General features: G+C 45.4%; 1 protein-coding gene across 1 annotated transcript in view; it reads left to right on the top strand.

The window, feature by feature from the left end:
• ZNF618 (zinc finger protein 618) overlaps positions 1–25,517 on the top strand; it is a 1,318,203-nt gene that overhangs the window by 161,813 nt on the left and 1,130,873 nt on the right. The window contains 3 exon segments of the mRNA XM_030206036.1: positions 7,233–7,302; positions 20,162–20,300; positions 20,302–20,416. Of these exon segments, the coding sequence (XP_030061896.1) occupies positions 20,244–20,300; positions 20,302–20,416 (172 nt within the window). The 5' untranslated portion in view covers positions 7,233–7,302; positions 20,162–20,243.

Genomic DNA, 25,517 nt, shown 5'->3' on the forward strand with positions numbered 1-25,517 from the left:
GTTTCTTGGGAGGAACATCTTTGTCCTTGAAGGACAGTCATCATAATTTTCTCACTTAACCCCTAATCCGAGATCTCAGTTTTTTAAGACTTTATAGATTTTGTGTTCTGTACCTCTGTTTCAGTGTTATTTCCAGACTCCTCCCTGAATTCTGAATGTTTCAAAATGTGGTAGAGTACTTAATAGATTTGGATTCCATCCGTCCTAAATCCTCTTTGTAGGTTGAGGAATAATATACATCTTTTGTATGAGATTCTTTCCACACATGGCAAGAGACACATCTTTTTGTAGGAATACACCCATCCACACACAGGTATACACACCTAGGGATTGTAAATAATGCATGAGGCATGCTTCCATGCTTTCTACTACTACTACTTAGCATTTCTATAGCGCTGCCAGGGTTACGCAGCGCTGTACAAGTTTAACATGGGTTAAACATGCATCCCCCTTGCCAAACTGCTGTCACACCCTAACCCTGATAGGCTAGCTCATAGTGATTCAAATATGTAGTTTGTGTTTTTTGTTGTAAATTCTGATGTGAAACCTTGTGACTGAACTATAAAGTTTCTTAACGGTTGTTATATATGGTGAAACCTTGTGACTGAATCAGTTTGGCTTACATCATACTTTAAAGAAAAGCACAATAAGGATTAAACAAAGTAAACGACAATAAGAGATATAACATCATAGCAGAATGACTAATTTGAAAATATTAAACTAGCAAAGAGAATTACAGTGGTCAACAGTGGCAAGGAATTCACAAAATAAAAATGCTTTTAGCAATATATGAAATTTCGGGTAATCGAAAACACACCTAATTGAGTTTGGGAGGGAATTTAATGACTTAGTAGCTTGGTATGAGAAACTGGCATCATGAATTGATTTGTAACGGAGATGCTTACAATTTCAAAAATGGAGAAGTAAATAGTCTTTCAACGCAGGATGGTCATTGTGTGATGGTAATTACAGTAAGTGTTGCATATAATCGGGTAGAAGAGTGAACAGAATTTGATAAACAAGGTCACATAGTTTAAAGGTGACTCTTGCATTTATAAGAAGCTAATACAACTTGATTAAAAGGGGCTGATTTGGTAAACTGAGGGGCTTTGGATACAAAACAGCTGCAGTATACTGGGCAGTTTGAAGTTTTTTGACATGAGAGATTTTCAAACCTGAGTAAACAGCATTACAATAATCAAACTTGGACAACTCTAAGGATTGTACTAAAGAATGAAATACTGAATTTGAAAAGAAAGGCCTCAGTTTTTTAAATCTCCATAGGGAATTAAAGGTACTGGTAACTACCACTGAAACCCGTGTTTCAAATGATAAATAATGGTTGATAGTTACTCCCAGGTTTTTCAAGGTGGCAGAAAAGGGTAAGACAATAGAGAAGTATTTGTTAATCATCGAGTGAGCAGAACTAGTTAGGATTAGGAACATGGTTTTATCTCTTTTTAGCTTCAGTTTGGAAGCAGAAGCCCAAGACTCTATCAGATCTAAGCTGGATTTAATTCTAGGCAGGACTTCCTTTCTCCATAAATGGTAAATAAAGTGTAACATCATCAACATGAATAAAGGTGTTAAAGCCAGATAGAAATCTACCTAGGGGGGGACCATCATTATAATAAACAGAATGGGAGAAAGTGGGGAACCCTGTGGCATCCCACATACAGAGAACCATGGCAAAGATAAATTACCAGACACCTTAACTTGATATTGCCTAGACTTTAAGAAACCAGCAAACTATTGCAAGTTTTCTCCGCAAGTGCCAAACTGATCCTTCAGGCCCAATAAAGCATCATGGTCCACCGCATCAAAAGCACTAGACATATCAAATTGTAGGATCAAGATTTTCCTGTCCCAACTTAGGTCCATTCTGAAGTTGGTAATCAGGATGGTAAGGACTGTTTCTGTACTATGCAATACCTGTTGCTTTGAGACATTAAAATCCATCCTTCAAAATCTTTTGGCCATGACATCTAATGGTTAGATAGAGTAACACACTTTGTTTCATTTCATTATCGTTTCCAAACCAATAAAATGTTTGATATTTCTCCATTCAAACCATCCTCCTCCTTTCACCTCCATGTCTGAGATACACAGACACAACGTAGATAAAAACACACACAGAGGAGCTGAAAAGAATTCAATGAGCTATGCTCTGTGTTCTTTTTCCATTTGTTCATCCTTGTTACTTGCTATCATAAGCTGTGTTTCATTGTTTGTGATGCCTTCTGAACGTTTTAGAAACTGATAGAATTTTCAATTAAAGCAATAAAATGTGATTTTGTTGATAATTATGTACTTCCTTGTTGCAAATTTCTTTTATTTGGTTTGGTTCTTGAGCAACTTTAGAACATCAGCCTTTAGAATTTGGAAAAAGAACATAGTTACTTTGGACAATAAACCAACTAAAAAATCTGTCCTTTTTTATTCTGCCATTCTAAATAAACCAAATTGATACATGAAAATTGAAATACATGTACATAGCAGTGTTTATCCTATTAAGTAAGGAGAATACTGCAAACTTACGAACTTACATTGCAATAAGAGATTGTGTATATTGTTTCTCCATGTTGGTTGTATTTTTTATTAGAAAGTGTAGACTGATAAATGTAAAATACTATTTCCATTGACAAGCAGGATTGAGTCAGACACATAAGCAGGCTCAACTCAAGAAGTTGTGGTCTTTGAGCCAGTTTTTGGTTTTACACCCCCTGCCCTGCCGCCTGCCTTGGGGCCAATCTGTCAGTATGAGCTACCTAAATAAATTACATATGAATAAAATTTTTAAAAAGGACATGATGCTTGACAGAAATCAGAATAAAACTGGAATGGCTTCACTTAGATTGAAAAATATATATTAAGATGAAAAGATACTATGTTCCTTTAGATCATTTCTGACAGAAGAGACCTAATTTTCATTCTTCTCATGAAAAGGGCTGTTTTCTGGATCCTTATAGCCTTTTCTAATCCTTTATTGTACTTGCATCCATCTGATTGTTTTATGGTCCCCATTGATATGGTTGACCCTTTTCTGTTACATTTATTTTTGCTTTAAACTGGAAAGAAAAGCGGAAGTGAATTCATATACCTTCCTCATGCCTTCCTAGAGGCAAAATTGAGAGAGAAGCCTTCTGGTCTAGAAAAAAATCAAATTCTTGACAGTGCAGATAATCAGGATTTAATTAAAAATTGGAACGAGTTTTCAAGTTATATTTTAGTTTCCACTGCAACACTGAGGCAGACAGTTTATTTATGGTTCATTTATATCCCACGTTTTCCCACACATGCAGGCACAATGTGGCTTACAGAAAATTAGGAGGAATTACAAATTATGAAGATACAGATAAAGCGAAAAAAAGTTAAACAAGGGGAGCATTGACTAACAGTGGAAAACTAAGCAGGATGGGGAACGTAAAGGGGAATATTAATCAGCAGGGGAACAAGGAGAGTAGGTTGCAACAAAGAGGTAAGTCTTCAGTAATTTCTTGAAGAGGGGGTGGTCGATTTGCATTTTGAGGTGCCTCGGCAGAGCATTCCACATTTTTGGGCAGCAGTAGCGGAAAGAAGAGGAAAAAAATCATCTTGTATTTGACGCCCTTGCAGTTTGGTAAGTGGAGTTGAAGATATGACTGGGCAGCAGGCACAGAATTCCTGAGTGGAAGATCAGTCAAGTTGAGCATGTAGTCCAGGGCAAACCCATAGATAATTTTATGGGTTAAAGCACAGATTTTAAAGGTGATACGTTCCTGTACAGGTAGCCAATGAAGGTTGTAGCGCAGAGGCTGAGCATGTGCGAATCGATTCTTATCCAAAATCAGTCTTGCGGCTGTGTTCTGGACTGTCTGGAACTTTTTTAGGAGAGAGACTTTGCAGCCCGCATAAATCCCACTGCAGTAATCAAGATGGGACAGTACTAGCCAGTGCACAAGGGTACGAAACAGCTCTCTTGGAAGGAAATGTCTTATGCGCCGGAGCCTCCACATAACATTAAACATTCTTTTGCAGACCAGTTGCACGTGATTGTCTAACTGTAGGTGCACATCCAGATTCACTCCTAAAAGACGCAAACTGTTGGAAATTGGTAGAACATAGCCTTGAACTGGACGAGTAGTTTCAGTGAGTGAGCTATGGGGGGACGAGAGTATGATACATTTTGTCCTTGTTGAGTTTAAACCGAAACACCTGAGCCCAGTGTTCGATTGTGGAGAAGCTAGCTTCAATGAGATCAGCTATTTTGGATACGGTGGTGTGAAAGGGGATGTAGATGGTTATGTCGGTGTAGATGAACGGATTGAGGCCTAGGTTCGCTAGAGCTGTGGCTAACGGTACCAGCATGATGTTGAATAATGTTGGAGAAAGAGGCGAACCCTGGGGTACCCCGCAAGAGGCAGTCCATGGAGCAGAGATGGTTGAATTCACGTTGACCCGATGGGATCTGGAGGTTAAGAAGCCCTTGAACCAGCGTAGAACCGACCCACCTACGCCAAAAGAGTCTAGAAGATGAAGTAATATGTCATGGTCCACCATATCGAAGGCGCTTGACATGTCAAATTGAAGCAAAAGTACTTTCCGACCAATGGATAGCTCTTGTTTGAAGTTTGATAAGCTGGTGACTAGTACTGTCTCAGTGCTATAATGGGTACGGAAACCTGACTGCGAATGGTGACGGATGTTAAAGTTAATCAGGAATTCATTCAACTGGACGTTCACCATACTCTCCAGTTTCTAAAGGATGTCTTTTACTAAGCTACGGTAGTGTTTTTAGGTCACGGTAGAAATCAGATGAGGAATATAATGGGCATCTCGGCGTTTACCACCAGCTGATTTCTACCGTGACCTAAAAAAGCTACCGTGGCTTAGTAAAAGACCCCCAATGTAAAGAAATCTAACCCATGGTTTGATGAAGAACTAAAGAATTGTAAGCAAACTTGCCATAGGTTAGAAAGGAAATGGCAGAGAGATCATAAAATAAAAATGCATGGAGGAAAGCCATTATTTTATATAAATGTTTGCTTAGGATGAAGACAAACATTGTATTTCTCGCAATTAATAGAGTACTAAGCAATCCAAAAAAAACATTTTCAGATAGTATCTGATTATATCAAACCTCAAGAGTTGCTGCAAGCAATTGATCAAATTTCCATTTGAGCACAAATGTTTGCAGAATATTTTTAGAGAAAAAGTTAGATCCAGCAAGAGATTACTTCTCAAAATGTTTCAATAGATAGATTATATATTAATTCTACTACTGAAGAAATACCAGTGGATATATTCTGGTTTGATTTTTCAGAAATAGGGATGATGATTTTAACCACCTATTCAGAATATATAGATGCTCTTAGTGTATTTTAGATACTTGTCCACCCTACTTAATACAGTGTGCTCCAAATCAAACATATAACGGCGAGTGACCGTACTCACTCACAAATGCGCAGTAGAGACTTCCCTCTCTGTCCCGCCCCCGCATCAATACGTGATGACGGGGGGGGGGGCGGGACAGAGAGGGAAACTGCGCCGCCGAGGTTGCTACCGCTCCCCCCCCACTCGGAGTCGCCGCCACCCCTCCACCCGGCCCGGGCCCTCTCTTCCCTTCTGAACTTACACATCCATTCGCCGAACGCAGCAACGCACATCAGCTGAGCTGCAGTGAGCCCTTCCTTCTTTGCCTGTGGCCCCGCCCTCCTGTGACGTAACGTCAGCGAGGGCGGGACACACACAGGCAGAGAAGGAAGGGGCAGCTCAGCTGATGTGCGTTGCTGCGTTCGGCGAATGGATCTGTAAGTTCAGAAGTGAAGAGAGGGCCCGGGCCAGGTGGAAGGGTGGCGACGGCGACGACTTCGAGGGGGGGGGGGGGAGCGGTGGCGACTTCACGGGGGGGGGGGGAGCGGTGGTGACCGCGGGGGAGGGAAAACCTCATACCAGCCCGTGTTTACGGGCTCAACGCTAGTAATATATATTTGATAATCTAAAATCCTGGGTGAAATAATCAACTCACTTTGGGCAGATTTCTGTCAAGAAATCTACTACACTCCTCTGTTCAAGAAGGAGGTAATATCATTTTAACACCAGTGTCTAAAAACAAGACTACACTCTCGTATGTTACTAATTATTGTTCAGTTGCATCTATCCCACTATTTATCAGACTTACGGAGGGGATTAGGCATTCTACCAATTAGCTGCCTATTTACATAAGTTTCCTCTGCTAAATGATTCTCAATTGGGGTTTCATAGGCACGCATAGAGGTCTTCTGGGATAAAGCCCAACCCCAATACCAATTTCAAAACTACCTCTCTGGATGGCATTGCCCCCTCCCCACCCATCTAATTTGTACCACGTTCCGTCTCCTTGGCACCCTGCCCACGACCTCTATCCCCCCCTCCCAAAACCCCTCCCAGTCACATTACCCGAGAATCCCCCCATTTTCCCTCTCCCTCCTCCTGCTACTGCCACAAAGGATTTACCCCCTTGCTCCCACCGGCTTTTCTCCGCATTTATATCCCTCTGCCCCTCTTGCCCCCTTCCTCCATTCCCTGCTGATCCCCCCCTACCCCTTCTCCTCCCCTCCCCTATTGGCTACATCATACCCCCTTGCCCCCTAACCCCTTCCTCTGCAGAGATTCCTAAACATGCTTTTTGCACACATTATTTATCAACAAAACATTCCCCTGCAAATCCAGCCCTACCCCTTCCCCAGAGTTCTCCTTATCGGTTACAAAAGTCTCATTGTCCATCTGTGCCAAGGCTGAAGAAGTAGTGGTCTGCTGCTTCTGCCAAATGTCCTGCACCTTCTCCTGACTCTCTGTACTCTGGAAGAAGGCAGGTCCCGCTCGTGGCTTAAACCAGGCTTTGAACCAGCTCCTCCTTTCTCTGCTTCCTGATTGGGCTGATACTCCTGTCCCTCTTTCCCTCCAAGGCATGAGTCCTCAGGTTCCAGCTGTACCACTGCACTCCCTCCTTGATGAGAAAAAAAAGTTTTTCCAATCAAGCTCACTGCAGGCACCTGAGTCAGCCTTTCTGAGATCTGGCTTCCTATGAGCTCTGCATTGTCAGGTTCCTCTGTCCTCTCCTTTTTCCTTTCCACAGATAAGCTATCCTCCTCACCCTCAGCTTCTGCCACAATATGTTTGGAAAACAGACTGTACCCTGAGTCTCCTTTCTCAGTTTCCATGATATGAAAGGATTTAACTGATGCTTTCTTTCCTGTTTCTTTTTTCCCCAGTTGTGGAGCAGATTCTAAGGAGACATCAGCTTCCAGCTCACAACCCTTGTCTCTGGAACCTTCCTGCTCTGTGAGTACTCCAGACTGACTTGTCAAGTCTTTCATGAATTGTATAGTTCTTTGTTGACTGCTGGTCCATGGTACCTCTTCTCTTACAGGCTGGTGTTTCACCAGCTCTGCTGAGGCAAATCCTTCTGTCTGCTTGCACTGTGCAGCTGCCATTCTCTCCCTGTTTAAATAAAGTTTTCTCAGGGGATTGTCTCTGCCTTTTTTTTTTTTTGTTGCTACCAACAGTTTTCCTTCTGGATCAGCATCTCCAAACGGCCCTTCCTCCTTCTGGTATGATCTCCTGTGTTCTACTGGGGCCAGCTTGCTCATGGCTTTTGCCATCTTTAATCTCTTCCCCAGTTCTGCTAGCTCCTTTTCCAGGGCCTTAATCTTCCTCACTCGCTCCACCACTCCTCTCCCTGGATTCTCCGGATCCCAGCTCACCCCTTGGGCGTCCTCCCTTCTCCCTCCTCCGTCCATTCTGCCTCTTCTTCTGGCTGGCTGGGACCGGCTGCAATTCACTGCCCAGCTCCATAGCTTCCTCTTTTGTCTGCCTCTTAGGCTGCGGCTTGGAGGCCTTCCCCGGCTGTCTCCCCCAATTCCTTATCTGCACACCCCACCTTCCTGGGACCCTTTGCGAAATGGTAGGGGTTCCGCTGTCATCTGCACTCGCTCTGGGCATCCTCCGGTCCACGGGGCTCCTCTCTCTCCTCCCCGGAGCAGGGCTTGGACTGGGAGCTGCTCCTCTGGGTCATCTGGTGTTTGGGCCCGGTAGGCCCCATAGCCCAGGGTTTGCCTGAGGAATGCTTCCCAGGAACCCCTCTTCTGGGCTGGGGAAGGGGCCAGGCTAGCTCCCTTCCCTCCTGGAACCAATAGAGCCTCCAGCAGCACTTCCTCCTCTGTCAGAGTCTGATCTGCAACTGAGCTGGAATGCCCTCCCGTGGGAGGTGGTGGAGATGAAACGGTAACGGAATTTCAAACATGCGTGGGATATACATAAAGGAATCCTGTGCAGAAGGAATGGATCCTCAGAAGCTTAGCTGAAATTGGGTGGTGGCGCTGGTGGGGGGAAGAGGGGTTTGGTGGTGGGGAGGCGAAGATAGTGGTGGGCAGACTTATACGGTCTGTGCCAGATCGGTGGTGGGAGGCGGGACTGGTGGTTGGGAGGCGGGGACTAGTGCTGGGCAGACTTATACGGTCTGTGCCAGAGCTGTGGTGGGAGGCGGGGCTGGTGGTTGGGAGGAGGGGATAGTGCTGGCCAGACTTATAAGGTCTGTGCCCTGAAAAAGACAGGTACAAATCAAGGTAAGGTATACACATGAGTTTATCTTGTTGGGCAGACTGGATGGACCGTGCGGGTCTTTTTCTGCCGTCATAGTAACATAGTAACATAGTAGATGACGGCAGAAAAAGACCTGCACGGTCCATCCAGTTTGCCCAACAAGATAACTCATATTTGCTGCTTTTTGTGTATACCCTACTTTGATTTGTACCTGTGCTCTTCAGGGCACAGACCGTTAAGTCTGCCCCGCACTATCCCCGCCTCCCAACCACCAGCCCCACCTCCCAACCACCGGCACAGGCACAGACCGTATACGTCTGCCCAGCAGTATCCTCACCTCCATAGCCCTGCCTCCCAACCCCGGCTCTGGCACAGACTGTGCAAGTCTGTCCAGCACTATCCCCGCCTCCCAACCACCAGTCCCGCTTCCCACCACCGGCTCTGGCACAGACCGTATAAGTCTGCCAGCCCTATCCCCACCTCCCACCACCAGCCCCGCCTCCCGATCTTGACTAAGCTCCTGAGGATCCATTCCTTCGGCACAGGATTCCTTTATGCTTATCCCACGCATGTTTGAATTCCGTTACCGTTTTCATTTCCACACCTCCCGCGGGAGGGCCTTCCAAGCATCCACTACTCTCTCCGTGAAAAAATACTTCCTGACATTTTTCTTGAGTCTGCCCCACTTCAATCTCATTTCATGTCCTCATCGTTCTACCACCTTCCCAATCTCCGGAAAAGATTCGTTTGCGGATTAATACCTTTCAAATATTTGAACGTCTGTATCATATCACCCCCTGTTTCTCCTTTCCTCCAGAGTATACATGTTTAGTTCAGCAAGTCTCTCCTCATACGTCTTGTAACGCAAATCACATACCATTCTCGTAGCTTTTCTTTGCACCGCTTCAATTCTTTTTACATCCTTAACAAGATACGGCCTCCAAAAACTGAACACAATACCCAGGTGAGGCCTCACCAACGACTTATATAGGGGGCATCAACACCCCCTTTCTTCTGCTGGTCATACCTCTCTTTATACAGCCTAACAACCTTCTAGCTACTGCCACCGCCTTGTCACACTGTTTCGTTGCCTTCAAATCCTCAGATACTATCACCCCAAGATCCCTCTCTCCGCCCGTACCTATCAGACTCTCCCCGCCTAACACATACGTCTCCCGTGGATTTCTACTTCCTAAGTGCATCACTTTGCATTTCTTCGCATTGAATTTTAATTGCCAAACCTTAGACCATTCTTCTAGCTTCCGTAGGTCCTTTTTCATGTTTTCCACTCCCTCCGGGGTGTCCACTCTGTTACAGATCTTAGTATCATCCGCAATAGGCAAACTTTACCTTCTAACCCTTCGGCAATGTCACTCACAAATATATTGAACAGAATCGGCCCCAGCACCGATCCTTGAGGCACACCACTACTTACCTTTCGCTCCTCCGAGCGAATTCCATTCGCCACCACCCTCTGGCATCTGTCCGTCAACCAGTTCCTAATCCAGTTCACCACTTCGGGTCCTATCTTCAGCCCATCCAGTTTATTTAAGAGCCTCCTGTGGGAACCGTGTCAAAAGCTTTGCTGAAATCTAAGTAGATTATGTCCATAGCTCGTCCCTGATTCAATTCTCCTGTCACCCAATCAAAGAACTCAATGAGGTTCGTTTGGCACGATTTCCCTTTGGTAAATCCATGCTGTCTCGGATCTTGCAACTTATTGGCTTCCAGGAAATTCACTATCCTTCCTTCAGCATCGCTTCCATTACTTTTCCAATAACCGAAGTGAGGCTTACTGGCCTGTAGTTTCCAGCTTCTTCCCTATCACCACTTTGTGAAGTGGGACCACATCCGCCGATCTCCAATCCCTCGGAACCTACTATGTTAACCACTATTGTGATTGAACCTATATAGTGAATTTTATATATATATATATATATATTATTATTTTTTTTTTTTCTGGTCATCAAGCGATGAATCCATTACGAGTGGGTTGTGTCCATCAACCAGCAGGGGGAGATAGAGAGCACTGAAAAACCATAGTGCCCTCATGGCCAGCTAGCTCCATCTGCCTCTTCAGTATTCTCTACCTCCCCAGCAGGATGGTCGCAGCTTATTAAGCTCCTACAGAAAATCTGCCTGGGGTGGCTCCTGTGCTGTTGCCAGTTGTAGCATGGGTGTTGTTGCTGGTGGTGCCCATTTTAAAGACACATAGGTTCGCCCTTTCCCTGCCTTACCCGACATGGATGTAGACACATAGGCAAGCCCTGTCCCTGTCTTTGCCCACGCTGTGGATGCAGGCACATAGGTTCGCCCTTTCACTGCTTTCCCACGCTACTGATCCTCCGGAGTGGGAAAAATTTGCCTCTTGCATTGTTGCCTCTAATTTTCCTGACAGCGTTAAAAAAAAAAAAAGTTGCGTCGTGCTGGAAGCGCTGCGATCTCAGAAAAGAGGATTTCTTTCTGTTGTGCTGCGGATCGGAGCTCTGTGGACTCGATCCGAAGAGGTAAGAGCATTTGGTAGCTCCTCCGGGGAGGGCCCGCGTTTGGGACGGATTTTGACGCGAATACGCCATTTTGAACTTCTGCTGTTTTCAGCGATGGCTGTGGAGGTTGTTAAGTGCTGTTTCCGTGTGGCAAGCGCAGATCAGCAGCAGGGCTCTGTAAATCGTGCTCTTCTGACGTCAGAGCCCTCCCGAGCATGGCGAGCAAGGTTTCTTCCCGCTCTGTGGAGCTGGCAGCGGGCGCCATTTTGGAAACAGCATGGCGCGACCCCCGCTGAGGCGGAGGGGTTTTGAGCCTGGAGGGGAACCTCGAATGGAGGCTAATATGAGAGCCATTTTCCCCGGGCTGGAACGGGAGGCCAGGGTGAGCCATTTTCCCCTGAATTGTTTTATTGCTGCATAAAGCATTTATGTTAAAAAGAGCTCTCCTGCAGGGGTCTCAATCGGCCCGGCTGCCTGTGTCCCCTCCAGTAGAGCCCAGCCTTGAATTGCCATCAGGTGCGTTTTCCCCCTGACAGATGGCTGCAGGACAAGCGCAGAAGGGTGGATTCCCCTTCAGAGAGTGGTGCACCCCCGTTTCCCCCCGCCCGTGGTCGGGATGTGAGGGGTCTGGCAGGCCCTCGTGGTCTGGAGAGCCAGAGGAAGGTGCAGGAATGCCACTGGATCCGGATGATCCTTCTGCGGTGAGGATTTTCCACCGCAATGAGCTGCCAGCGCTGATTTCTAATGCACTGCAGGCCCTCTCTATTGAAGATCCTGTGAGTGCTGAGCTCTCTCTTCTACTAATCCAAGGATGACAAGTACTAAGAAGCCTGCTCAAGACTTTCCTTTGCATGATTCCATCCAGAGCTTATTTCGACTCAATGGGCTGACCCCGAGGGGCCTTTGAAAGTTGCTAGGGCTATGGGGCAATTATACCCTCTAAGTGAGGAGCATTTGGCGCGCCTAGCTGTGCCTAAAGTGGATGCCCAAGTCACGGCTGTGACAAAGAGAACTACCCTCCAGTTGAAGGAGGAGTTGCCCTGAAGGACATGCAGGTCCAATGCCTTGAATCAGCTATAAAGCGGTCCTTTGAGATTTCAGGCCTATCCTTACGGGCGTCTGCATGCAGCTGTTACGCTGCCCGAGCCTGACTTGCTTGGTTACAACAGGCAGTGGAACAGCCCGGAGATGGAGCGGAGCCCCTTGCGGAGGTGGCACTGCGGATGGAGTCGGCCTTGTCTTTCTTGGCTGACGCCTCTATGATCTGGTCAGAGCTTCGGCTAAACAGATGGCTGTGGCAGTGGTGGCTCGCCACCTGTTGTGGCTACGGCATTGGGCGCGTTGACATGGCCTCTAAGCAAAGGTTGGTGAAGTTGCCCTTTCGAGGCCTTCTCCTATTTTGGTGAGGAGCTGGAGAACATTGTTAAAGGCCTGGGGGAGGCTAAACCCCAGCGCTTACCCGAGGACAGGCTGCGGCCTTCCTCCAAGGGTCAGCGGTTCCCTCTTCTTACAGACCTCGCTTCCGTGAAGCTAGAAGGTACCGCCCGGGGCGTTCTGCTGGGTCCACTTCTCGTGCCCGCTTTAAACAGAGGAACTCCTTTCGTTCGGACAAGCGTTCCGCAGCGACCAGCTCAAGGCCTGGAGTTCAAGGGCGACCCTCTCAATGATGGTGCGCTGGCTCTCTCCTCGCTTCTTGTTATAGGAGGACGACTTTCCCTCTTTTACGAGGAGTGGGCCAAGATTTCCTCAGATCAGTGGGTTTGGACCTGATCAGAGATGGCTACCGAATAGAATTCGATTGCCCCAGTGAGAGATGTGTTTGTGGAGTCCCGATGCGGTTCTGCTGCCAAACGGGCAGCGGTAGAGGCGACTTTGCACAGTCTGTGCCAGATAGTGGCTGTGAGCCCGGTGCCTCCCGCCGAACAAGGTCTAGGCCGCTACTCCATTTACTTTGTGGTGCCACGAAAGGCGGGTCGTTTCGCCCGATCCTGGACTTAAAAGAGCTAAACAAGTCCTTAAGAGTGCGGCATTTTCAACACTGAAATCCTGTGCTCCGTCATTGCGACGGTACAGCCAGGAGAGTTTCTCACGTCTCTGGACCTGAAAGAAGCTTACTTGCACATTCCAATTTGGCCCCTGCACCAGAAGTTTCTGCGGTTTGCGGTGTTGGGAAAACATTTCCAGTTTCGGGCCTGCCTTTTGGCCTCGCCACAGCTCCTCAAACCTTCTCCAAGGGTAATGGTGGTAGTAGCTGCCTTTCTCAGGCGAGAGGGTATCCGGGTTCTCCCGTACCTAGACGACTGGCTCATCAGAGCAGACTCAGAAAAAGAGAGTCATCTAGCTACAGCCAGAGTGGTTTCAGTCCTTCAATCTCTGGGCTGGGTCGTCAATGTGGCCAAAAGTTACCTGACCCCCTCGCAATCTCTAGAATATTTGGGGGCCAGGTTTGACACAGCCTCAGGCTATGTGTTTCTTCCCGAAAAAGGCGGTGCAAGCTTTAGAATCAGGTCCGTCTGCTCCTGAGGATGCCCCGCCCGCGAACTTGGGACATGTCCAGCTGTTGGGATCGATGACGGGCCACCTTGGAAGTGGTGCCATGGGCCTACTTCAACGAATGGTCTCCAGTATCTCAGGATTATCAGTGCAGACTTTCTTGGCTCCCTGCGGCCCGGCTCAGTATGGAGTGGTGGCTCTCAGACAGCATGCTGCGGCGAGGAATGCCGCTAGCGCTCCCCGATTGGTGCCTGGTGATAACAGATGCCAGCCTGAAGGGCTGGGGTGCACATTGCCGGGGAAGGCATGCCCAGGGTCTATGGACACCCGAGAAATCGGCATGGTCCATCAATCGGTTGGAGTTGAAAGCGATATTTCAGGCGCTTCTGACCCTGGAAGGATTGGCTGTCAGAGTTCTGTCAGACAACACGGACAGCAGTGGCCTACATAAAATCGCCAAGGCAGCACTCAGTGTCAAGCACTGGCCTCAGGGCCTCCTGTATGTGTTCCCTCCGTGGCCCTTGATAGGGCGAGTATTCCTGTGGATTTGGCTACATCAAGGAGAGGTGGTTCTCATCGCCCCGGATTGGTGCAGGCCGTGGTAATGCGGACCTCCGGCGGATGCTGGTGGAGGCTCCCCTGCCGTTACCTCTGGTACCGAATCTGTTGCCACAGGGACCGGTAACCATGGAGGACGCCTGCAGCTTTGGTCTTACGGCATGGCTATTGAGAGGGCGCAATTGAGAGACAAGGGTTATTCCAGTAAAAGTCATTTCCACTCTCCTACAGGCCCGCAAGTGTTCCACTTCCATGCTTATGCCAGGATTTGGCGCCAATTTGAGGCTTGGTGTGCTTTCTAAAGCGATGACACCTATGCGGGCTTCTGTCTCGCCGATACTTGACTTTTTGCAGGCTGGTTTACAAAAAGGCCTTGCCTATAATTCCCTGCGTCTTCAAGTAGCAGCCTTAGCATGTTTTCGAGGGAAGGTCGCTGGCCTCTCTCTCTGGCTGCTGTCTGGATGTGGCACGGTTTCTCAGAGGGGTGCTTCGGATCTGTCCTCCTGTGCGAGCTCCGTGCCCGGCCTGGAACCTGGGGTTAGTTTTAAACGGCCCTCAGAGTTCGCCCTTCAAGCCGCTTAGGCGAGCTTCATAGAAGGATGTGATCCTAAAGATGGTCTTTTTTGGTTGGCCATTGCATTGGCGAGACGGGTGTCTGAGCTCCAGGCGCTGTACTGGTCGAGACCCATTTCTGCAATTCTCAGAGTTCGGAGTTATGGTATGTACTGTGCCGTCCTTCATGCCTAAGGTGGTTTCAGCGTTTCACCTAAACCAGCCTATTTTCCTGCCCCCGTTTCCAAAGAGGAGTTTCCAGAATCCTTTGGTCAATTGCACCTCCTAGATGTGCGACGGGCTCTGTTGTAGTATCTGCACATGTCAAATGCCTTTCGGACCTCTGATCATCTTTTTATTCTGTTATCGGTCCGCGCAAAGGGTCTCCAGCGTCTAAAGCCCACTATAGCCCGTTGGCTCAAAGAAACTATTTTTTCAACATATCTGCTGTCTGGCCGGCCTCCGCCTGAAGCCTTTAAGGCACATTCCACAAGAGCGGTTTCCCTCTTCCTGGGCTGAAACTGGAGCACTCTCTCTTCAAGAGATATGTAGTGCAGCTACTTGGGTTTCTAAGCTCTCTTTTGCCTGACATTACAGGCTGGATGTGGCTGCCAGGAGAGACGTGCATTTTGGAGCACAAGTGCTGGTGCGTGGTGTGGCTTGTTCCCACCCTATCTAGGGATTGCTTTGTTACATCCCACTCGTAATCGATTCATTTGCGTATGACAAGGAAGGGAAATTATGTTCTTATCTTGGTAATTTCTTCTTTCCTTTAGTCATAGCAGATGAATCCATGAGCCTCCCTCAGTGGTTCATCATGTGATTGATGTTGTTTTATGTTCAGTTTTTCCTGTAGATATGTTTCCTCATTGGGAGAAGTTGGAAAACAGTCTTCAGGATTTCTGTTCGGTTACAGGAGGTTTTTTTTTTTGTTACATTTGTACCCCGCACTTTCCCACTCATGGCAGGCTCAATGCGGCTTACCTGGGGTAATGGAGGGTTAAGTGACTTGCCCAGAGTCACAAGGAGCTGTCTGTGCCTGAAGTGGGAATCGTACTCAATTCCTCAGGACCAAAGTCCACCACCCTAACCACTAGGCCACTCCTCCAAGTTCGTCTCGCCTTAGAATTGTTGTTCCTGTTCTGGGGCGTTCATCCGCTGTGAGGAAAGTTCATGTTATTATATGTGGCGGTGTCACACTGCTTTGGAAGCTTCAAATACTGAAGAGGCAGATGGAGCTAGCTGGCCATGAGGCACTATGGTTTTTCAGTGCTCTCTATCTCCCCCTGCTGGTTGATGGACATAACCCACTCGTAATGGATTCATCTGCTATGACTAAAGGAAAGAAAATTACCAAGGTAAGAACCTAATTTTCAAATATATAAGTAGTGATTTTAGAAGAGACTCTGCTTATACATGTTTACACACAGCCCACACAGATTCGGGATAAGGTATCTTTCAAAGATATCACCATAACAGGGAAGATAGAGTATCCTGATAGTGAGGTTGCAAAAGAGATTGTAGTAGATCGGGTATCTTTAAATAACAATAAAAATCAGACAAAAGATTGCCAATTAATACTGTCAAGTACTAAGCATGATGTACTTAGGAACAACAAACATAGTTTGAAATGTCTATATGCGAAATAAGATGGGGGAGTTGGAATATATTGCACTAAATGAAAAATTAGATATAATAGGCATCTCTGAGACCTGGTGGAAGGAGGATAACCAGTGGGACACTGTCATACCGGGGTACAAATTATATCGTAGTGATAGGGTGAATCGGATTGGTGGAGGGGTAGCATTGTATATTAACGAGAGCCTTGAATCAAATAGATTGAAAATTCTGCAGGAAACAAAACACTCCTTGGAATCACTGTGGATTGAAATTCCTTGTGCAAAGGGGAAAAGGATAGTGATAGGAGTGTACTATCGTCCGCCTGGCCAGGACGAACAGACGGATGCGGAAATGTTAAAGGAAATCAGGGACGCAAACAAACTGGGCAACACAATAATAATGGGGGATTTCAATTACCCGCATATAGACTGGGTTAATGTAACATCTGTACACGCAAGGGACATAAGATTTCTTGATGAAATCAAGGACAGCTTCATGGAACAGCTAGTTCAGGAGCCGACAAGAGAAGGAAAAATACTAGACTTAGTCCTTAGTGGTGCTCATGATCTAGTGCAGGGGGGTAACGATACGAGGGCCGCTTGATAACAGTGATCATAATATGATCGGTTTTGATATTGGCATTGAAGGAAGTGAAACTAGGAAATCAAGTACGCTAGCGTTTAACTATAGAAAAGGTGATTACGACAAAATGAGAAAAATGGTGAAAAAAAGACTGAAAGGAGCAGCTCGCAGAGTAAAAAACTTGCATCAGGCGTGGATGCTGTTTAAAAACACCATCCTGGAGGTTCAGGACAAATATATTACACGTATTAGAAAAAAGGGAAAAAAGACTAAACGTCAGCCGGCGTGGCTAAACAGTAAGATAAAGGAAATCATTAGAGCCAAAAAACAATCCTTCAGAAAGTGGAGAAGAGAACCAACTGAAAGTAACAGGATAGATCATAAGGAATGCCAAGCCAAATGCAAAGCGGAGATAAGGAGGGCAAAAAAGGACTTTGAGAAGAAATTAGCGTTGGAAGCAAAAATACATAGTAAAAATTTTTTTAGATACATTAAAAGCAGGAAACCGGCCCAAGAGTCGGTTGGGCCGCTGGACGAAAATGGTGTTAAAGGGGCGATCAAGGAGGACAAAGCCGTAGCGGAGAAATTAAATGAATTCTTTGCTTCGGTCTTCACCGAGGAGGATTTGGGGGGGACACCGGTGCCGGAAAGAATATTTGAAGCGGGGGAGTCGGAGAAACTAAACAAATTCTCTGTAACCTTGGAGGATGTAATGGGTCAGTTCAGCAAGCTGAAGAGTAGTAAATCACCGGGACCTGATGGTATTCATCCCAGAGTATTAATAGAACTAAAAAATGAACTTGCGGAGCTACTGTTAGAAATATGCAATCTGTCCCTAAAATCGAGTGTAGTACCGGAAGACTGGAGGGTAGCCAATGTTACTCCGATTTTTAAGAAGGGTTCCAGAGGAGATCCGGGAAATTATAGACCGGTGAGTCTGACGTCGGTGCCGGGCAAGATGGTGGAGGCTATTATTAAGAATAAAATTGCAGAGCATATACAAAAACATGGACTGATGAGACAAAGTCAGCACGGATTTAGTGAAGGGAAGTCTTGCCTCACCAATCTAATGCATTTTTTTGAGGGGGTAAGCAAACATGTGGACAATGGGGAGCCGGTTGATATTGTATATCTGGATTTTCAGAAGGCGTTTGACAAAGTGCCGCACGAAAGACTCCTGAAGAAATTGCAGAGTCATGGAATCGAGGTAGGGTATTATTATAGGATTAAGACATGGTTGAAAGATAGGAAGCAGAGAGTAGGATTGCGTGGCCAGTATCTCAGTGGAGGAGGGTAGTTAGTGGGGTCCCGCAGGGGTCTGTGCTGGGTCCGTTGCTTTTTATGTATTTATAAATGACCTAGAGATGGGAATAACTAGTGAGGTAATTAAATTCGCCGATGACACAAAATTATTCAGGGTCGTCAAGTCGCAGGAGGAATGTGAACATTACAGGAGGACCTTGCGAGACTGGTAGAATGGGCTGCAAGTGGCAGATGAAGTTCAATGTTGACAAGTGCAAAGTGATGCCATGTGGGTAAGAGGAACCCGAATTATAGCTACGTCTTGCAAGGTTCCGCGTTAGGAGTTACGGATCAAGAAAGGGATCTGGGTGTCGTCGTCGATGATACGCTGAACCTCTGCTCAGTGTGCTGCTGCGGCTAGGAAAGCGAATAGAATGTTGGGTGTTATTAGGAAGGGTATGGAGTCCAGGTGTGCGATGTTATAATGCCGTTGTATCGCTCCATGGTGCGACCGCACCTGGAGTATTGTGTTCAGTACTGGTCTCCGTATCTCAAAAAGATATAGTAGAATTGGAAAAGGTACAGCGAAGGGCGACGAAAATGATAGTGGGGATGGGACGACTTTCCCTATGAAGAGAGGCTGAGAAGGCTAGGGCTTTTCAGCTTGGAGAAGAGACGGCTGAGGGGAGATATGATAGAAGTGTATAAAATAATGAGTGGGAATGGATCGGGTGGATGTGAAGCGACTGTTCACGCTATCCAAACATACTAGGACTAGAGGGCATGAGTTGAAGCTACAGTGTGGTAAATTTAAAACGAATCGGAGAAAAATTTTTCTTCACCCACGTGTAATTAGACTCTGGAATTCGTTGCCGGAGAACGTGGTACGGGCGGTTAGCTTGACGGAGTTTAAAAAGGGGTTAGATAGATTCCTAAAGGACAAGTCCATAGACCGCTATTAAATGGACTTGGAAAAATTCCGCATTTTTAGGTATAACTTGTCTGGAATGTTTTTACGTTTGGGGAGCGTGCCAGGTGCCCTTGACCTGGATTGGCCACTGTCGGTGACAGGATGCTGGGCTAGATGGACCTTGGTCTTTCCCAGTATGGCACTACTTATGTACTTATGTACTTATTTGAAGAAAGCTTGGTTTGAATGTAGTTGGGGTAGACCTTAGTTATACATGTGCTTCCTATTTTGCAAGAGAACTACATGTAATCTTGAAAGATTTTCACCATCTGCATTTATTCCTACTCTGAAACATACATAACTGTAAGTTAATCACTGGTTTGGACCAGCGTTTTAGAGGCATGCTTGAGGAAGAGAGAATTTTGGTTATTGCTTTGTAGTCAAAAACACACAAAAAAACCATTTTGGAGCGCAACTCCTTAATTGGCTCCCCTTGGTCAAGCAGTCTTAGAAAATCTGCTACCTACACATTGTTGGTACCTACATGTACGATGCGCTGTATGATGCACTTTTCTTTGACCTTTTTTTTTTTTAAATAGCTAATCCCGCGTAATGCTTCCATATTTTTTCCTGTGACCAAATGCATATTTTACGAAAGTCTTTGTGTTCAGCGATCCTTCTGTAAAATGCACTGAAAATGTGAATGTTTCAACTTTTTCCAAAAACCCACTCAGTGGTTGTAACACCGTGGTACTCAGTATTTATTTTAGCTAGTGGAGAAGAGCCTCTGTTTTATCCCCGGTCACTCTTTCAATATTCAGTGTGACTCACAAGGATTCACACTGGTGGGTTTTGAGCCAATGAAGAATTGAATCCTTGTGAGTCACACTGAATATTGAAACAGTAGCCGGGCATAAAACAGAGGCTCTTCTCCATCAGCTAGAATAAATATTGAGTGCCATGGTGTTACAACCACCGAGAGGGTATTTGGATGTAATTTCATTTGATTTAAAATGTCTCAACTTTGACATCCCTTATCTGACCTATACAAGCTATACAAAATTGGAATTTCATATCTCTAGCCTTGGACGTGTCAATTTTGCTTTATTATGGACAGTTTAACATGATCATTCTTATGTTTTATTTTTATCCACAGGAAATATTGGGAAAGAAACTGAGATTGCCAGTACGTGGAAGGCCTGGCCTTTTAGGCCTTGCATTTCCAGGGGGAGGAAGTAATGGCAAGTCAAGATGTGAAGGTAAAAACAGAGGCTCCTGATGAAGAGATCCAGGACAATGATGTGGCAAAATGAGACCAAAGAATCCCACAAAACCATGAAAGATGGAGCTGCAGATGGTCCAGCAGAAATCTGTGTGGTTATTGGTGGAGCAAGAAATCAGCAGACATTAGGTAAGCGTCAGAACTAAGGAATTTGCTTTCAAGAAGACACAGATTCATAGGCCAAGTGATAGTTGTCTGTTGCACTAGTCTATAAAGTTGTGTGTCATATTATAGTATTGACATATCTGTGGACCTAAACACCATACATCCCAAAGAAACATTGAATTTCCATGGCAAATTAGTTGGTTTTTGAACGGAAGCATGAATTTAGGTAAGTAATATCAAGTATCGATAACAATGTGTGTTGTTTTTTGCCTTGCAGATAATTTAAGAGGAGGAAAAAAGTATTTAATTCATATTTAGATATACTAAATTTTAAGAACAGAACTAATAAACACATTGGTGAAAAATATAGGAGGAAGGATCTTTGCTGGGGAGGGGAAGGAGGGAGATAGAAGGAGTCAGTAACAGCCTGATAGAGGGTACAGATATATATTTGCCTACGGCTGAGTACAGTGTCTGAAGCTTTCATATATGATTATACTTGATTTAATTTTATTATCTCTTCCTAAACCGACATAATTTTTGGATACCACACAGTTCAAGCCAAGTCAGCCACATACAAAGATAGCACAGTTACACATAGGCACATGCACACACCAGGTTTTGGCAAGAGTTAAATGAGCTATTCTCCACATGCATTCCCCGCTTGTTATGTATAAAGTATTAAGGAGGATGGTACTGTAAGACTCTATATTGTAATTTGAGAACCTAATTAAACATTTTTTTCCTAATACTGCAAAATACTGAAAAATTCTCTGATTGATATTCAAAACAATTTAACCAGCCAGAAACAACCGATGATGGTTAAATCACTGTTTGGGGCGATCCGCTAATTTTCAGTGGCACTTAACTAGGTTGTCACCGTTGAATATTAGCAATTAACGCTTAAGTGAAAGTTCGCTTTTTGGGGGATGTTCCTGGGGCAGAGTTGGCACTTGGCAGGTTAAGTGCCAATATTTAGCACTTAACTGACCAGGGTAACCGCATAAATGGAACCACATAAAACACAGTCCTATCTCTATGCAGCAACCCATGGCCACTTAAGTTCTGAATATCGACTGAACTGGCCATGTGTTAGCCGGCACCGCATAAAACAGATCTTCAGTGCCAAAGCCTGGACATGGCCTAGCATTGAATATCTGAGAATAACTCCGGCAGCAGTCAGCCAAACACTCACAGCTGCTGCCTTAATGTTGACCCCCCTTAAAAGAGCTAGAATAGAGACAACTGTATTCAGAGACTTTCGTTCAGGTAAAATATGTCTGAAAGTTGTCCTCCCTGAACATTGCGAAAAAGTATTGAAGATTGCCTGAGAAAGTATATCTTTATTTAGATGATGCTAAGATCTGCTGTGAGGCTGACATGCCAAAAGAAGTCAGAAAGGTGAGAAGGAATTTAAAAAGCTTTTGGATTGGTAAACAATGCGATGCCTAATAATTAAGTGCAAATACATTTAGTGCAAATACAATCATACATTTTGGGTATAAAAAGCAAGAGGAGAGAATACTATAAGGTATCTATGATTTTTAAGTCAGAGGAGAGATTACCTAAAGAATTGGAGAGTAGCCAATGTAACGCTAATTTTTAAAAAGAGTTCCAGAGATGACCCAGGAAATTATAGACCAGAAAGCTTGGTGTTGGTGCTGGGTAATATGATGCTAAGATAAGCTGCAAGGCTGACATTTCCAGAACAAAATCATAAACGTGAGAAGTGATTTAGAAATATTGAGGGATGATAAACAGTGTGTCACCTAATAATTTAGTGCAAAATACTGTAATATGTTTGGGGTATAAAAAGCAAGAGGAAAGATTATAAAGGGATCTTGCCAGGTACTTGTGACTGGATTGAGCACTGTTTGGAAACAGGGTGCTGGGCTTGATGGTCTGGTCCCCGTAATAGCAATGCTTATGTCTTATATGAGGTAACTATCATGTTTCAAACAGGATGAGGGTACCTGAAGAATGGAGGATGGCCAGCGTAACAATTTTTAAAAGACTTCCACAGGTGACCCAAGAAATTATAGACTAGTGAGCATGATTTGGTGCCAGGTAAATGGAAGAGACTATTATAAAAAACAAAGCTACTGACATATACATAGGTATGGATTAATGGGACAAAATCTTGCCTAACCAATCTGCTATACTTTTTAAAAGGGGTGAATAACCATTTGGATAGAGGTGAGTCGGTTGATATTGTGTATCTGGATTTTCAGAAAGCATTTCACAGAGTACCTTATGAATGACTCTTGACAAAATTAAAAAGTCATGGGATAGGAGGCAGATTAAGAACTGGTTAAAAACAGAGATTAGGATTAAATGGACAATATTCTCAATTTAGAAGGTAAATTAGTAGGGTTGTCCAGGAATTTGGTGATGGCACCTCTGCTTTTAATTTATAAATGATCTAGAAACAGGTGATGACACAAAGTTCTCCGAGGACAAGCAGGCTTCTTGTTCTCACATGTGGGTTGGCGTCCACGGCGGCCCCCAGGAATGGAGATTTTCTAGTAAAATCCAAAAAGCTTTGCGATCGCCAACAAAGTGTGGATGGACGCAATGCGCATGCGTGGCCATCTTCCTGCCCATGTGCGTCCGATCCCGCCTCAGTTTTTTCTTTTCCGCAGTGGAGAGAGGTTGCTTGTTGGGCTCTCTCCTTCAGTCCCAGAAAAAACTTAGGCGCTTTTCACGTGCTATTTGCCGCTTTTTTTCGTGTTTTACGTCGCCTTTTTTTGTTGTTTTTTTCTTTTCTAGTCTTAAAAAAAAAAAAAGGAACCCTCTTTTTCCTTACTTTTGTCCTTGGTAGTTTCCCCTTCATTTCCGTTGCCGCCCTTTGGGCTGCACGTCCGCAGTTCTCCCTTTTTTTGCGCCCTCAGTTGGCACAATCGAGCCGTTTGACTTCGCCGTCGCGATTTTCCGCTGATGTCATCGAAGCCTTCCAGCGGCTTCAAGAAGTGTGCTTGGTGCCAACGGTCGATCTCGGGCACTGACCCACACTCCTGGTGCATCCAGTGCCATGGGCTCACCATTGCCCAGACACTTGTAAGTTGTGTCTTAGCTTGAAAAAAGCGGACACAGGCATCGAGAAGAGCTCTTTGGGACCATCATTTTGGAGCTACGACTGATTCCTCGGCGTCGATATCTGCACCGGGGATGGCATCGACATGGGAGCGCAGGTAATGGCTCTTCGAACTTCTCCTGTAGGTGGGAGTAGTAAACTGTCGAGCGGGCCTCCACCTGTCTCAAAGGATCCTGCTGTGCCGGCCCACCGGGACCGACCGATGTCATAAGTACATAAGTAATGCCACACTGGGAAAAGACCAAGGGTCCATTGAGCCCAGCATCCTGTCCACGACAGCGGCCAATCCAGGCCAAGGGCACCTGGCGAGCTTTCCAAACGTACAAACATTCTATACATGTTATTCCTGGAATTGTGGATTTGCCCAAGTCCATTAGTAGTGGTTTCTGGACTTGTTCTTTAGGAAACAGTCTAACCCCTTTTTAAACTCTGCCAAGCTAACCACCTTCACCACGTTCTCCGGTAATGAATTCCAGAGTTTAATTATGCGTTGGGTGAAGAAAAGTTTCTCCGATTGTTTTTAAATTTAGTACACTGTAGTTTGATCGCATGCCCCATAGTCCTAGTATTTTGGAAAGCGTGAACAGACGCTTCACATCCACCTGTCCACTCCACTCGTTATTTTATATACCTCCATCATGTCTCCCCTCAGCCGTCTCTTCTCCAAGCAGAAAAGCCCTAGCCTCCTTAGTCTTTTCTTCATAGGGAAGTCGTCCCATCCCCGCTATCATTTTAGTCGCCCTTCGCTGCACCTTTTCCAATTCCACTATATCTTTCTTGAGATGCGGCGACCAGAATTGAACATAATACTCAAGGTGCGGTTGCACCATGGAGCGATACAATGGCATTATAACATCCTCACACCTGCTTTCCATACCTTTCCTAATAATACCCAACATTCTATTTGCTTTCCTAGCTGCAGCAGCACACTGAGCAGAAGGTTTCAGTGTATTATTGACGATGACACCCAGATCCCTTTCTTGGTCCGTAACTCCTAACATGGAACCTTGCATGACGTAGCTATAATTTGGGTTCTTTTTCCCACATGCATCACCTTGCACTTGTTCACATTAAAGGTCATCTGCCATTTAGCCGCCCAGTCTCCCAGTCTCGTAAGGTCCTTCTGTAATTTTTCACAATCCTGTCGCGAGTTAACGACTTTGAATAACTTTGTGTCATCAGCAAATTTAATTACCTCGCTAGTTACTCCCATCTCTAAATCATTTAAAATATATTAAAAAGCAGCGATCCTAGCACAGACCCCTGAGGAACCCCCCATTGTGAATACTGCCCATTTAACCCCACTCTCTGTTTCCTATCCTTCAACCAGTTTTTAATCTCACAATAGGACATTTCCTCCTATCCCATGACCCTCCAATTTCCTCGGTAGCCTTTCATGAGGTACCTTGTCAAACGCCTTTTGAAAATCCAGATACACGATGTCAACCGGCTCCCCTTTGTCCCATGTTTGTTTACTCCTTCAAAGAATTGAAGTAAATTGGTCAGGCAAGATTTCCCCACACAAAAGCCGGGCTGACTTGGTCTCAGTAATCCATGTCCTTGGATGTGCTCTGTAATTTTGTTTTTGATAATAGCCTCTACCATTTCCCCAGATATTTCTCTTCCGAGGAGTCTTGTGGTCTTCCTTCTGATCCCCACTCCTTCACCTGAGAGGAAGCTTTCTTCGCCGGAGAGTCTGTCCTTCTCCTCCTTTGTCCGGGAAATGTCTGTGGGCATTCCCTTCCATGTGGCAAATGAGGATGAGCCCAGGACTGAGATGCTCGAGGTCCTGGACTATCCTTCGCCACTAAGGAGTCATCCACTGCCCCTCTGCATAATGTCCTGAAGGAGACGTTGAAGAATTGGATGAAACCATTATGTACTACTAGTACTACTTAACATTTCTAGAGCGCTACTAGGGTTACGCAGCGTTGTACAAATTAATAACTAAGGACGGTCCCTGCTCAGAAGAGCTTACAATCTAAGGACGAAATGTCAAGTTGGGGTAGTCTAGATTTCCTGAATAGAGGT

Source organism: Microcaecilia unicolor, chromosome 6 (assembly GCF_901765095.1).
Source record: "Microcaecilia unicolor chromosome 6, aMicUni1.1, whole genome shotgun sequence".
NCBI classification, from domain to species: domain Eukaryota; kingdom Metazoa; phylum Chordata; class Amphibia; order Gymnophiona; family Siphonopidae; genus Microcaecilia; species Microcaecilia unicolor.